Source organism: Leptonychotes weddellii, chromosome 12, assembly GCF_054177405.1.
Source record: "Leptonychotes weddellii isolate Sample4059 chromosome 12, ASM5417740v2, whole genome shotgun sequence".
Classification (NCBI taxonomy): domain Eukaryota; kingdom Metazoa; phylum Chordata; class Mammalia; order Carnivora; family Phocidae; genus Leptonychotes; species Leptonychotes weddellii.
This window is the reverse complement of record NC_138380.1, coordinates 29,839,933-29,856,215: the sequence shown is the minus strand read 5'-3', so window position 1 is coordinate 29,856,215 and position 16,283 is coordinate 29,839,933. Positions and strand designations below refer to the sequence as shown.

At 38.2% G+C, this 16,283-nt stretch overlaps 1 protein-coding gene across 2 annotated transcripts in view; it reads left to right on the top strand.

Annotated features, from left to right (window-relative positions):
* The window catches only part of MET (MET proto-oncogene, receptor tyrosine kinase), a 115,516-nt gene that overhangs the window by 85,103 nt on the left and 14,130 nt on the right, over positions 1-16,283 (top strand). For both annotated transcript variants that reach the window (XM_081800206.1, XM_081800205.1), the window contains 6 exons: positions 4,117-4,263; positions 5,839-5,995; positions 6,197-6,337; positions 9,243-9,473; positions 11,621-11,701; positions 13,555-13,736. In XM_081800206.1, coding sequence (XP_081656332.1) covers positions 4,117-4,263; positions 5,839-5,995; positions 6,197-6,337; positions 9,243-9,473; positions 11,621-11,701; positions 13,555-13,736 — 939 coding nt within the window. The remainder of the gene's footprint in view (positions 1-4,116; positions 4,264-5,838; positions 5,996-6,196; positions 6,338-9,242; positions 9,474-11,620; positions 11,702-13,554; positions 13,737-16,283) is intronic.

The window sequence follows — 16,283 nt, the reverse complement described above, 5'->3', positions numbered from 1 at the left end:
AACATAGTACTTTTTTTTTTTTTTAAAGATTTTATTTATTTATGTGGGACTCGATCCCAGGACCCTGGGATCATGACCTGAGCCGAAGGCAGACGCTTAACGACTGAGCCACCCAGGCGCCCAACATAGTACTTTGATATATATTATTTTGTTTCAGACTCAGACCTGTGCAGTTTAGAGGTCCAGTAATGATTATCCCCACTTACAGATAAGTAAACATAGGTTTAGAAAGCTTAGGTGATTTGTCTTTTCCCTAATTATCTTATTATGTGACTTTCTGTGCATGAGCATATTTTATGGAAAGTAGAGAAATACAATATGTAATGCTGTAACAAAGACTGCCTGACACTGACCTGGTGATTTATGTTATTTTGGAGCAAATTTATGTATATGGTCATAGAGATGCTTCAGAGGTCCAGTCTGGAGAAGTCAGCTAAACCAGGAAAAGGGGACGGGAAGATCAGCAGTTTCACGGTGCCCCAACTAACCACTGAAGAAACCATTTTAATTTTAGTTCATGCAGCCTTTCCCAAATTACCAGGAAATTTCTGCAAATGCCTATTAACATCCTGTGGAACTCAGTTTTGAAGGCTTCTGTGAAGGTTCTTTTGCCTACTCTCTAAACTGAGGGGCTCCTATCCTCTGGAGGAAGTATAAATCTCCCCCTCCTGACCCTATCACCACCAGCTCGCTGACTTTCTGCTTGCCACCCTCCCTGGACTGTTGCCTCTCTGGGTCCTCTGCCAACTTGCACCTCACTGCTCTAGCTGCTTTCCAACTCAATCTTGTGGCCACCTGGATATATGAAATCTTGTAAGATCCCTCCCTCTACATATAATGCTATTTTTGAAATTCTACCTACTGCCACCATCCACTGTGTTCTGTAACCAGCTCAGACATGGGTCCCCAGGTCTGAATCCTAGATAGAAACACTGTGTCACACCTGGCCAGAGTTGGAGATGAAAGGAATAAGGGACATCCTAACATAACACATTAGGAGTAATAAGTTTTCACTTTAGAAATATATTTATTGGGGCGCCTGGCTGGCTCAGTCATTAAGCATCTGCCTTCAGCTCAGGTCATGATCCCGGGGTCCTGGGATCGAGCCCCGCATTGGGCTCCCTGCTCAGCAGGAAGCCTGCTTCTCCCTCTCCTGCTCCCCCTGCTTGTGTTCCCCTCTCGCTGTGTATCTCTCTGTCAAATAAATAAAATCTTTTTAAAAAAAAAGAAAAGAAATATATTTATTTTAATAGTATAGTGAAAAGAAAAACCTCTGTTCGTCTTTATCTTCTCAGTAACTAGAATTGTGTCTAACACACAGTAGATCAAATGGAATTTGATTTGCTTCGTGACCTAGTCCCTTCTTGAACCTTAGTTCTGAATGTGTAAAGCTGGAATCACAATAATACCAACCCAGGGGGGAGGAGGGGGCTGTCTTTACAAGACAAAATGAGATAATTATAATTCTAAATTGCTGTATGTGTGCAGGGGATTAAAGACCAGAAAGTTTTTTCTGTGCTGCTTTATTTAAAAGAGCATATTACCATTTTAATGACTGAAGAACTGAGCCAATTTTTATGTTCTTCTATTTAATAATAGTTAATATTAAATAATAAAAAGTAAATTTAAAAAGTTCTAAACACATGCATTTTTCCCACAACTCCATAAAGATATGTTTATTCTTTTTTTAAGATTATTTATTTGTCAGAGAGATAGAGAGAGCTAGCGAGCACAAGCAGGGAGAGTGGCAGGCAGAGGGAGAAGCAGGCTCCCCACTGAACAAGGAGCCCGATGTGGGACTTGATCCCAGGACCCTGGGATCATGACCTGAGCCGAAGGCAGATGTTTAATGGAATGAGCCACCCAGGCATCCCAAGATATGTTTATTTTAAATGACAAAAAGTACCCTATATTGATTTTTATTTTTTTCTGACTTGGACCCCTCTGCATATAATAGTGGATGGCCAGTATCCCTTTTGTGACATCTTGGATAGTAGACTTTTATTAAAACAATTACACATACAAAGCTGATAGTAATTACTTATATGTCGTCATTTATTGTATGTTCCCTACTAGGCACAGATGAAAAGGGGTTCAATGTTAGCTGAGTGGTCTCTTTTTGCTTTAGAGAAGCCTTTATGCAACATCCAAGGAGACCTGTGCCTAAAAGAAGGAGTATTGGAAGTGCAAATGCAGTATGTTCATCCCTTCCCCCAGCCTTCATTATCCTCTAAGCAGGCAAGACACATTTTAGTCATTCCCTCATAAATCAAGCCCTGCAGCTCTTTAATCTCTTTTCTTTGTCATTCCCTGAATTCCCTCCAATATGTGAGTGCGTGCCTTACCCCTCCTCAGACCTAACCAACAAGTTGTCATTTGAAGCCCCAAAGTGACCTGTTAGATTTATGTGCTTTTACATTGAATTGCCCTGTGTGGCTGACCTGGTTCAATGGCATACACATACTGCCTCTAGAAATATCTAGAAAATAGAAAGATAGGGTTTGTCTCTATCCATTTTTTTCTTAGACTCCAGATTCATGTTAGAAAGAAGTATTTTCTTCTAACTTCTTTCCCCAGAATGATTTCTGACCTACCAATCTATTGAAATCCATGTAAGACAATGTATATAAAAGCAGTTTGCCAAGTACTAAAGATCACATAAAACAAAGTAGCAGTACTATAGTTATTACTGGCTGCTCTTTGTCCATAAGTAAAATAGTAATATGTTTTTATATATTATCCTTTTAACTTTTAATAAATAACTGTGTTCATTAAGTCTGGTTTTTTTTTAAGATTTTGTTTATTTATTTGACAGAGAGAGACACAGCAAGAGAGGGAACACAAGCAGGGGGAGTGGGAGAGGGAGAAGCAGGCTTCCCGCGGAGCAGGGAGCCCGATGTGGGACTCGATCCCAGGACCCTGGGATCATGACCTGAGCCGAAGGCAGACGCTTAACAACTGAGCCACCCAGGTGCCCCTGTACTCATTAAGTCTTGATATGAGAAGTTGTGCCTACATTTTCACTTCTTTCCCAAGGCTAATTATTGGTTTCTTCAACAAAATGTTGATATTCTTTAAATTCAGTTAACTAAATATGTCAAGTTGCAAAATTTTTTTTAAATCCTCATGTAACTAAGTGTTCAAAATAATGTAATCATGCTCTGAAATCATAATGAGGGTCATATAACATCTCAGGAATTTCTGTAAAAATGAATTTATTTATGTGTAAGATTCAGCTGTGCAGGAAGGATGAAAAGAAACTGCCCAACTCAAACACAAAAGGAATATATTAACATAGATCAATTAGTTCAGAATCTCTGGAGATGGGACCCAGGCATCAGTATTTTGTAAAGCTCTCTCAATGTGATTCTAAAAGTAAAGCCAAGTTCAGTGTCACTGCATGAGGCAGTGTCAGTGCAACAACTGAATATCTAAGTTATTTCCCTTTTGCCAACCATTGATACCCCCTAAAGACATTAATAAGGTGATTGTGGGGGCACCTGGGTGGCTCAGTTGGTTAAGCGACTGCCTTCGGCTCAGGTCATGATCCTGGAGTCCCGGGATCGAGTCCCGCATCGGGCTCCCTGCTCCGCGGGAAGCCTGCTTCTCCCTCTGCCTCTGCCTCTCTCTCTCTCTCTCTATCTCTCATGAATAAATAAATAAAATCTTTAAAAAAAAATAATAATAATAATAAATAAGGTGATTGTGAGTAAGAGGTCATTTGATGGAAGGGTGTGGAACAAGCATCTCTCCTTTGCTCTAAAATCCAGTTTGATAGAAAAGCTATAAGGGCACCTGGCTGTCTCAGTCTGTATAGCGTGCAACTCTTGATCTCAGGGTTGTAAGTTTGAGCCCCACATTGGGTGTGGAGATTACTTATAAATAAAATCTTTAAAAAAAAAATCATAAAAAGCAATATGCTGTGAATCCTAATTAGTGCCCCCAAATGATCATGCTCTCTTGCAACTATCCAAATTCCCATGCAAATGAGTATCGTAAAATCATATGTCTTGGCAAACAACATGGCCTATGTTTGCAGTATATTTATGTTCTTTCCACAATTGTTAGCATTCCTGCAAAACTGTGAAGTGTTAACAACCTCTTTTTTTCTTTCAGGGAAATGATATTGACCCTGAAGCAGTTAAAGGTGAAGTGTTAAAAGTTGGAAATAAGAGCTGTGAGACTATATACTCGGATTCTGAAGCCATTTTATGCAAGGTCCCCAGTGACCTGCTGAAATTGAACAACGAGCTAAATATAGAGGTGGGATTCCTGCATTTCTCTCATGATGTAAATAAAGATGCCAGTGTAATTATGTCACTTGCAGGCTTAAAATAAATCATTAAAGCTCATTTGTTTGTTGGCTTTGGCTCATCAGCTCAGCCTCGATTCTTAGTTGTTATTTTAGAATTAGTGAGTTTTTGTTGCACTGTCTCCTTCCCAAGCTTTAGAGGGTGGATCTCAAAAGTCCTTCCTAGGCACACTCGCTCTCCATCATACCCCACTTTTGACAAAATTTATTGTAACTCTCAGGAGGGATAAGGGCACACCCCTCAGTGCCCTCCCCCCACCTCTTTGTACCAGGAGGCCAGAGCCAACATACTGCCGCTCTCCACAGTGACCTCAAATTCATGAACAAAGTAAAATAGGAATTAAACTATTGTATAATAACTTCTTTCATGTTGCACCACACAACTCACACATTTAAAGTGTACAGTTCAGTGGTTTTGGGTGTATTACCTTATTAATTTTTTAAATTATGGCAAAATACATGTATCATAAAATTTGCCATTTTAACTATTTTTTAGTGTACATTTCAGTGGCATTAATTACATTCACAATATTGTGCAACCATCACCACTAATTCCAAAACTTTTTCATTACCCCAAAGAGAAACTCAGGAACCATTAAGCCATACTGTCATATTCCCTCCTCTTCCCCAGCCCTGGGTAACCTCTAATCTATTTTCTGTCTTTATGAATTTGCCTATTCTAAATATTTCATATAAGTGGAATCATACAATATTTGTCCTTGTGTGTCTGGCTTATTTTACTTAGCATGTTTTCATGGTTCATACAGGTTCTAGTATGTGTCAGAACTTTATTACTTTTTAAGGCTGAGTAATATTCCATCATATAGATATACCACATTTTGTTTATCCAAGAATGAGTGAATTTTAAAGGATTCCTGAAGTCTTCTAAAAAGTTATAAAATGGAAGGGGGGGGAGAGTTATGGGAAAGTACAAAAATATTATAAAATTTAAGGCTGAATCATGATATCAGAGTTTAAAATTCAAAAGGACCATAAATCCTAAAAATCCATGTTAAAGCCAGAAGAATCCTCAAAGATTTCTTCTATGTCTCAAAACTGAAATAAAAATATTTTGCAACTTTTTTATTCCATGTGATTATTTACCTTTTATGGGAAGTCTTCTCTGCCCCCTACCTAATCCTTCAAGATAGAGTAAATGTCCCGTGGTCTCTGATTATTCATACTTCTAAGGTATATTTCATACTGTGTTATCACTTATTTATGTGTTTGTCTCCCTTTCTATAATTTAGTTCCTCAAGACCAAAAACTGATTTTTATTTATCTTTTTATCCCTAATACCTAGTTACAAGTACAAACAAAAGTACTTTAGGGATCAGTAGCCCCTGATTATTTGAACACTGAAACAGAATTGAGGAATATCTTATTGCTCTGAAGGCAATTATGTCACTTCTAGGACATTGATAACCAGCTGGTACTTTGGGTCCAAGGAGAGTGATTCAACCTGCGTAGTATATTTTGTATTTATCATGGCTAACTTCTGACTTTCCTGTACTTGTCATTTTTAGTGGAAGCAAGCAGTTTCTTCAACCGTCCTTGGAAAAGTAATTGTTCAGCCAGATCAGAATTTCACAGGACTGATTGTTGGTGTTATCTCAATATCATTAATAGTCTTATTATTACTCGGGCTTTTTCTGTGGCTGAAAAGGAGAAAGCAAATTAAAGGTGCATTTTTTTTGTTGTTACTATTTCCTTTAAGAAGTTACCTGAAGTATACAGTCATTACAGTTTTAAAATGCCATCGATTCATGTGTGTTGTCTTATATGCAATCCACAAACCCATGAGTTCTGGTCACTGGGTCAAGGTCTACTGGGACCCATGATAGCCAAGTCTTTAACGAGCTCTTTCTCTCTCTCTGTTTTAAGATCTGGGCAGTGAATTAGTTCGCTATGATGCAAGAGTACACACTCCTCATTTGGATAGGCTTGTAAGTGCCCGAAGTGTAAGCCCAACGACAGAAATGGTTTCAAATGAATCTGTAGACTACCGAGCTACTTTTCCAGAAGGTATATTTCAGTTTATCGTTCTAAGAAATACCTATACATATTCCTCAGTGGGTTGTGGCATTGTTGTTTATTTTTGGTTTTGCCTTTATATTTTTATAAAAATAAAAAAGAAGTATTTACCTCTTCTTTGGCCAAAGAAGTATTTAATTTGACACAGAATTACATGGCTCTTATTTTTAAATGGACTCGTGTACATATTACATTAGATCTTTAGAGTCTTTAAGTTTTCTTCTCACAAAAATGTTAATTTTAAAATCCATTTGAGCAAAGGTAAGATGTTTATCATCTGAGTTCAATGCTAAGAAGTTGTGAAGCTCTCTTTAACAACCCCGGAAGATTTAAGATACAAAACTTATATTTATTTAAATATAAGTGGGCACTGATACTTTTTTTTTTACCTATGAATCCTCAAGCATTAAAATTATACCTTTAGTATCCCCTTAAAGGATTCTCAGTGAGCTGTCAGTACACAGCCTTTTACCCACCAACATTCCAGGACTTGAATATATTCTGCGTCTTATCCAATAAAAACCTTCAGTCATGCCACTTAAAAAGGAGTGGTTAACACCCTCTGCTTTGCAAAACACTAGGCCTAAGACTGGTCAGGTTAACCAGAGAATTTCACATTGTTTTATTTCAAGTCTCCTGGTAAAAGCAAAATGTCTGTATTGTATCTGCTTCTTTATCTTTAGAAGTTTCAGGACGTGAGTCAAGTACAGGCACTTCCCTGGTTGAATATTTACCATTGGACAAATAAAATGAGTCACAGGTGGTTGGGGATACTGGAAAACTAGAAACTGCTCATCAAAACAAGTACAAGAGCAATGAGGCACTTCATATTTTAACTTTTTCAACCCTCACTGCCTCTCAGTTTTTGAAGCTTACATTAGTTCTATAGAGATACACATAAATATTGTCTTTGCCCACATGACTCCATTGCCTTTGAAAATACATGCCCTTAACAACATGAACAAATCAAACCCAGTTTATAGCTTTGAAATTTACATCTATTAGTATTTTATATTCACACTTAATAGCTCTAATCTGAGATCATTATAATTCACACGTATTTTTTTTTTAAAAAAAAGCTCATTTAATCCTTCAACCTTGTTACTGAACAAACCTCTTCCAACATTGCTGAGAAGCTTGAGTTTCATCATCTTTCCTACATTGAAGCTGAACTTTCAAGACATGGAAAAGTAAAATAGACAAAAGAAGGTCATGAGAGATGAGAAGGAGGGAATGCGCAGCCAGCACCTAATGAAGAGGCAGCGACACAGCATTCCTCTCTATGTCTGGTGGAGACAGCCTCCCCATCAGTCTCCTGCAGACCCAGAATTCTCTGTGGCATTACAACAGAATCTCACGCCAGTGGTTTAAATTCGGGTTTGCACGTGTTTGAACTTAGCCTACGAGCCACTAGAATTTCTATGCAAGAGGACTTTTCTTCCCCGTATCTCACCAAGGATTTCCCTCAGTCTCTGTACCCTGAGAATTTAGAACTCTGATCTCCAGGTGCAAAGGTTTGGAAAGTGAGGTGAAGGAAATGAGCTCAGAGAGGCTTATTTGCATTTCTTTCCCCTGGGGACGTTTTGAAGAGCCTGACTCTGGGATTAAAAGAACCCCAGCACCCAGCTAAGCTTCTTTCTTCCCTCGCCCATCCAACATTCCAGGTACTCACCTGAGGTTCTGCGTCCTTCCTTTAAGGATGTATCTGTCCTATCTCCAGTTAGTTACTGTAACTATAAGTGGCCCCCAAAGCTTTTGAGGAACAACTGTTGAGATTTACTGCTTTAGCCAAGTTGATATTAACCAAACTGTACACTATGGAAAATACTAAGAATGCTTAAACGGGGTTAGGAATAGTCAGAGTACCATCAACTTTTTTTTATGCCCCTCTCTCAAGTTCTGACTTTCCTAGTCATTTGAAAACAAGCTATATTATCTTTTAATGCCAACAGGGACCCTCCCAAACCCTCTGGCCTCTCCCCATGTTATGTACTAATATACTTCAACACCCTGCCTAGTTCATCTTCATCAGTTGCAGATATGATGCCCTGTCCTTGATATGTTTGGATTCCCAGTGGAAAGGGCAAAGCATCTGGTGGCTTCTCTGCCCTGTTTCTCACTAAGAAATTTATCTTCAGCCCCACAATTTCCTATGAAAAAGCTTCACCTTGCAGTAGAAAACCTTGCCTGAGGCTCTAATAGAGCTTTGGTTGTAAAGATCAACTTAGAAGGAATGCTGATCCCTTTCCAAGTGCCCTCAACTAAGCAGTGGGGATGGCACACTAACCCAATTCTAGCCTTCTCTGAACGGGGGGATCCCATTATATCTGCCATCATCACCACACAGGGGAGAGTTTACCAGTAATGTGAAAAGCCTTCAATTCTGAAATTTTAACCATTATATATTTCTAATTTCACTATACTATACTTTTCCTTGGCCAGGAATCCATATAGATGTTGAGCAATACAAATTAATTCCATTAACAAACACTAGTCTCTCAAAAGCAAACTACTTTTGCTGCTTCCCAATCTTAAGAATATAGTATATTAAAAAATAAACCTCAAGCATGGCTTTTTGCTATATATGAAAAGAGAAATGTCTAAGGAAATGAGAGTAAACAAGGTTTCAAAGTTAATGCTTAGTTTATTTAAAAGAAAATTTATACACATTTTGTTCCAACTCTTGTATATGTAAGCCAGTATCTTTTCCCAAATTATCATTTTTATTAAACCAATTTCTTTGTAAAGGCTCTTTCTAGCCTCATTCAACAACAAAACTACCATTCCTTGAATTATAAAATCCAGACTTCGTTACTAATTTAATTTGTTGCCCTGTTGTAGTCTCCACTAAGTGAGGTTTCACTTTGTTCTCTAATAATTTTGCTTTACCTTGCAGACCAGTTTCCTAACTCATCTCAGAACGGATCATGCAGACAAGTACAGTGTCCTCTGACGGACCTGTCCCCCATGCTTACTAGTGGGGACTCTGATATATCCAGTCCATTATTGCAAAACACTGTCCACATTGACCTCAGTGCTCTAAATCCAGAGCTGGTCCAGGCAGTCCAGCACGTAGTGATCGGGCCGAGTAGCCTGATTGTGCATTTCAATGAAGTCATAGGAAGAGGTAAGTATTTCCACTCAGCTTTTTGTGAAATACAATTTTCCAGTAAGCATTTTATCTTCTGCCTTTGCAGATTAGGAGCTTAGACAATGGTGAAAGCAACTGACAGAGCAGTGATAACAAGGCACTTGATTTCTGTTCTGCAGAAATAGGGCCCTACAAATCATATCCATGGGGACTTGCCCCTGTGCAGGGAAGCAATTTGATAATCTCCTAAACATAAGAAAAATAAATCACATTCTTTCCTCATCTTTTTCATAATGGCAACTCTAGTTTCTTGGAAGGTGCAGTTTACTTCTTTACGAAAATCATTAAGTTCCAATATTTTTACTCATATCTTCCTCTAGTCTTTCTTTACCCTGAGAACAGTGACTAACTCTATGAAGTCCTGGTTTATAGCAGTTTGTACCCTGCTGGACAGCATCAAAAGATGGAATTTATAGCATTCCCCTGATCTGAAGCAACATATATCATCTCTACAATGCACTCCCAATTTCTTTATACAAAGAGGATGAATATTTGTAATAAGCCAGCCAGAGCAGCAATAACAGCTTGCATACACAGTGTTTGAGGAAATATTTAGCAGGAAAACAAAGCAAGCAGAAGCCAGGAAATGAGCTGCGCTCTTCTCTTTTTTTCTGAAAAGCTTTTGCCATTGATACTGAATGGCCTCTGATCCCTTTTATTCTATATGTGCTGCAAAAGGTAGCAGGCATCTGCCAGCATGATGCAGAAGAAGCTGATGGGACAATGTGCCTTATATGAAAACAAGACTTTCCCATTTTCCTGTGACAGCACCCACACATTCTTCTATAACAGATTCCAGATCTTAATCCTTAGCACGTTCCCCTTCCCAAATAGTAGCTGCACTGTTAACAAGCCTGTTTTACATCAGAGTAGTACATAGTTCTATTACTAGCCTATAAATCCCAGAAATTGCACCAGTTTTAGAGTGTGTGGCCTCACCAATTATGTTCTAATTCTATACATCGTAAAAATTAGAATTTTTAATTTTCATCAGTAAAGGTGCTAAAAATGGCAATTATTCCCCTAGGAAGTAGTAACCATTAATGATTCTGTAAATATTAAGTATTATTTATTTATATGTTTTTCCCAGTAGAAAATGAGCCCTCAAGAGCATAAGTTTTATTTTATTCATCTTTACATTACAAAAGGGTAAGCTAATGCCTGACACTCACATACTAGGAACTCAGGGAATCTTGGCTGGTTGGATGAATTAATTAATGAGTGACTTACACAGCTATCAGACGTTTGGCACCTCTGGGGAAAATTACTGCCACTGGATGAAAGGCTCCCATTGGAAAGTGATGTGGCTAAAGCCAGAAAGAACTAGATGGAATGACTCAGAATGAATTTGCTTCATTTGGCCAGTTGGCTTTCAGTTTCTGCCAACCTGGATTACGTATTAACTGGTGACTAATGGGGGAAATCCTTATTCTATAATGCTGATCTTATTTCTAATGGTAACATTTTTATTTCAGTTTAGTTTACTGGAATAGAGGGAGCTTCTTTTATTGCATTTCTTCATGTGATAAAACCTTATTTTCACATTTAAAAGATATTATTTGATCCTTAAAAATAATAAATTTCTTTTTTAAAAAAGATTTATTTAATTTAGAGAAAGAGCATGTGAGTGTACACAGTGGGGAGGGGCAGAGGGAGAGAGAGAATCTTAAACAAATTCTGCAGTCAGCACAGAGCCCAATGCGGTGCTCAATCTCATGACCCTGAGATTACAACCTGAGCTGCAACGAAGAGTCGGATGCTTAACCAACTGAGCCACCCAGGCGCCCCAAAAATAATAAATTTATTTTATGAGGCAGATGTTACTCCTGTGTTCAGTGTCCACTGTGGTTGAATATTTTGCTATATTAGCCTTTAATAACAGTTACATCACCTAAATTTTTTTATCATGTATTAAATAATCATATTGCTTATATCTTAGGGTGAAATACCTTACATCTACATATTTTACAAACACACACGGTGGTACAATTAATCAGTAGTATAAAAAACAATGCATTTTTTTTGTCAGGAAAAAGAAGGAAATAAAGATCATGAAGGGCTTTGCAAGTGATAATTGCCTAATTAAAAGTAATGTAGCACTAACCAAATTCCCTTTCATGTAGGACATTTTGGGTGTGTGTACCATGGGACTTTGTTGGACAATGATGACAAGAAAATTCACTGTGCTGTGAAATCCTTGAATCGTAAGTGATATTTTATTTAACAATGGAGTACACTTTCATGGTTTACTAATAAATAGTTCATAATAAAATGTTGATTTATACTTTCCCTTGTGGAAAAATCAGCTACTGCTGGAATTAGGGATCTAATCCTGAAAATTTGCTTGGTCTAAATTCTTATTAAAATATTTCCTCAGAAATTATTTCTCAGAGCCTTCATAAATAGGAGTTTGGAGAAATGACGTTCTTGGATGAACTGAGTGTCATTTAACTGTGTTTGGCTTATAATATTTGTTTTGCAAGTGACATTTATGGAAACTATTGGAAGCATGTTGGCACATACAGTAGTAATGACTCATTTTACCCAAAGAAATTACTATATTTATTTTTTTACCACAACTTTCATTAGACTTAAAAATAAAATAAGACAAACAGGAGAAAAATATGCCAGCAGAAACTGAAAAATCATAAGTATGGCAATATCTCATTTATCTGCATTTTGGGGGGGAATAGGGTATTCTACATAAATGAACTTCCTAAACAAGTGATACTTACCCCCTTTCAATGCTAGAATTTTTTTTTTTAATTTTAGATGTTATTGAGGAAATCTTTGTTAAATGGAATGTATACTCTGTTTAAGGAGCAGGGAATGCTTTCAGATATTAACTAAGATTATTGATGACCTGGAGCCATAATTAAGGCATAAATCTTGTGCAACCCAATGTACTCATCATACTAGAGTTTTCCTGGCGCCAGCTTTGCTGACAGGTCTCACACGCCAAGTCAGTGTGTTTGCCTTTTCTACCCATATTGCTAAATTTCTGCTTATAATTTGCAGTAGCCTGAAAAGTGTTAACCGACTATCTTACAAATTTTTATCAGAATTAGTAAGCTATTAATGCACAAGTGAAAGGTTTTCTTCCAAGATAAGTTATTGCCAGAGTATTTCAACCTTTTTAACGTAAGTCCCCATGCTGAGCAGTGTTCTATATGGTTGATTTTGTTGGAAGTCTGACCACAATGTAATTAATGGGACAGTTTATATGAAACCTAAATACAAACAGTGAAGGATTAAGAATGACTGTCAGTAAATCTGCCTCACAAGATGGCACTACTGCTCATTGTACTCAGAACAATCCTAACAGCAAGAAATCCTTATCTGTCCCTGGTGTGCGTTAATCTCCATTCCATCCACATAATCTCTATTCCATCCACATGAGGACTTCCAGGTCTCAGAATGTATTGCATTGTAAAAAAAAATATATCATCACCGACACTGATACTAGTCAGATTAATAAATTAAAGGTCATTAACCTTTCATCAGTGCTGACTAGTGTCAGGCCCTCAGGATCTCTATCTGGACATGATTAGAAACTGTTATACCAGAAAAGTCTACTTAGATACCATATGACAACCGTTGGTCTTCAAACCCTCCTCTTCCAGAGATCAGAAAACTCTGGCCCAATGATTGTTCCATTGATAATTATCTGTGGCTGCTTTCGCACTCATTGGCAGAGTTGAGTATTTGCAACAGAGGCCAAGTGGCCCACAGAGCCAAAAAATATTTACTGTCTGGCCCTTTATAGAAGTTTTCTGACCCCTGCCCTAGACAGTCACTGCAGAAATGGACTGGCCTGCTTCCCTCTCCTTTTTCCGTATGAGACAAACTAACGGCTAGAGTTTGCAGGTGACTTGAAGGCACATTACAGGGTAACATCATTTACTCAAATGTATTATTAAAAAAACACTCTGAGGATGGGATATCAGGACAAGATTCACCCATGTGGTTTTACATTCCATAACTCCCCCAATCTGAACTTGACAAAGTGTTTATTGGTCCATAATGATGTTAATGTCTCCACTGCTGGATTTCTCAGGAATCACTGACATAGGAGAAGTTTCCCAGTTTCTGACCGAGGGAATCATCATGAAAGATTTTAGTCATCCAAACGTTCTCTCGCTCTTGGGAATCTGCCTTCGAAGTGAGGGGTCTCCACTAGTGGTCCTACCATACATGAAACATGGAGACCTTCGAAATTTCATTAGAAATGAGACTCATGTAAGTATATTACCAAGCTTACTAACTGGTAAACTAGCTGCCAGCCAGCCAGCCTTCCAAAAGTTCCTGTTTTGAACCTTTTTAAAAGCATTTAGTTAAAGAAGCACATGTAAAATGTTTGCACCGTTCAGATATATAAAGCTTGATTTAATTCACTTGTACCTCAAGATCCCCTATCCTGGTGGGAAGATAGTGGTACTGGAAAGGTTTCCCAGGGGCATTGATGCTTACCTGTCCTGCAAGCTGCCTTGATCTACCATCCCTCTGATATGTATATTTAATCATCTTTGAGTCCCTACCATGTGCCAGAAACAGCAAAGCACAGAGGCCAGAATGAGGAGCAGCCCACATGGAGTTTTAACTCTAGAAGGCAAACACTGAAGAATTAATTACAAATGAGTCCCTTAGTATTCTTCAAACTTACCACCCACTCTCCTAACTCAGGACCTGTGCATTTGCTGTTCCATCTGCCTGGAACACTTTCCCCAACATAGCCACATATGCCACTTCTCATTAGCTTCAGCTTTTTGCCCTAATGTCATCTGTTTTATTTCTTAAATTCCTCATATGAGTAAAATCATATGGTATTTATCTTTCTCTGACTGACTTATTTCACTTAGCATTATATACTCTAGCTCCATCCACGTAATGCAAATGGCAAGATTTCATTCTTTTTGATGGCTGAGTTAATATTCCATTGTGTGTGTGTGTGTGTGTGTGTGTGTGTGTGTATACCACTTCTTTATCCATTCATCAGTCAGTGGATGTTTGGGTTCTTTCCATAATTTGGCTATTGTTGAGAATGCTGCTATAAACATCGGGGTGCATGTACCCCTTCGAATCTGTACTTTTGTATCTTTTGGATAAATACCTAGTATTGCAATTGCTAGGTCATAGGGTAGTTCTATTTTTAACTTTTTGAGGAACCTCCATACTGTTTTCCAGAGTGGCTGCACCAGTTTGCATCCTCACCAACATCTGTTTCCACTATTGTTAAATTTAGCTGTTCCAACAGGTGTTAAGTGGGATCTCATTGTAGTTTTGATTTGTATTTCCCTGATGATGAGTGATTTTGAGCATCTTTTCATATGTCTGTTAACCATTTGTATGTCTTCTCTGGAAAAAATGTCTATTCATGTCTTCTGCCCATTTCTTAACTGGATTATTTCTTTTTGGGGTATTGAGTTTGGTAAGTTCTTTATAGATTTTGGATACTAGCCCTTTATCCAATTTGTCATTTGCAAATATCTTCTCCCACTCCATTGGTTGCCTTTTAGTTTTGTTGATTGTTTCCTTTGCTCTGCAGAAGCTTTTTATCTTGATGAAGTCCCAGTAGTTCATTTTTGCTTTTGTCTCCCTTGCCTCCGGAGATGTATCAGTAAGAAGTTGCTACAGCCAAAGTCAAAGAGGTTGCTGCCTATATTCCCCTCTAGGATTGTGATAGTTTCCTGTCTCACATTTAGGTCCACTTTGAATTTATTTTTGTGTATGGTATAAGAAAGTGGTCCAGTTTCATTCTTCTGCATGTGGCTGTCCAGTTTTCCCAACACCATTTGTTGAAGAGACTGTCTTTCTTCCATTGGGTATTCTTTCCTGCTTTGTTGAAGATTGGTTGACCATATAGCTGTGGGTCCATTTCTGAGTTTTCTATTCTGTTCCATTGATTTATGTGTCTGTTTTTGTGCTAGTACCATACTGTCTTGATGACTACAGTTTTGTAATATAGCTTGAAGTCCAGAATCATGATGCCTCCAGCTTTGCTTTTCTTTTTCAAAATTGCTGTGGCTATTAGGGGTCTTTTGTGGTTCCATACAAATTTTAGGTTAACCATGTTATTTCTAATGCTCTGACTTCTGGTTCCTTGATGACCTTGGAGGGCCTGACCTTCCCAGAGCTAGCAAATTCCCAGAGATAGTAAACAACTTAACTTCCTTCTTTCATAAGCAAACCAACCAATCCAGAGCCCATGCCCCAATCATCTCCTTTAAAGAACTCTCACACTCTGAGACACTATCCACCTACTGTAATCACTTCAGGGCCAGGTACCAGACAACAGCAGATAGTCCCTACACCCCAGAACCTGCTGAAATTATTCAAACTAGCCAATCCTAAATCTGCCTCCCTTTCCTCAGAAACCACAAAACAAGCTCTTTCCTATGTTTTCCCCTTGCTCCCTCTGCCTCCTAGACCAACCCTGGTGCTTCCCTGTGTGCCTTGTTTGGCATGGCGTGCCCCCTCCCCTTGGGAATTGTGAGTAACTAGCTCTCTTTTCAATGGCAGTGGTCTTCCATCTGTTGGCCCCACCATACCAGAATAATTTTAAAACACTTGAATTTCCCCATCTGGAAAATGGAATCCACCCTGAAGAAGTGTATAAGGATTAGCCAAAATTCACAAAAGCATCTAGCCTGGTGCTTTGCAAATAATAAATACCTAATAAATGATTGCTGTCATCAACAAGGCACAAGTTACTGTTTGAAACAAGATAATTCTTATAAACATTTCAGAATTCTGAGATCATAGCTAGATCATTAGATGCTTAGCTTA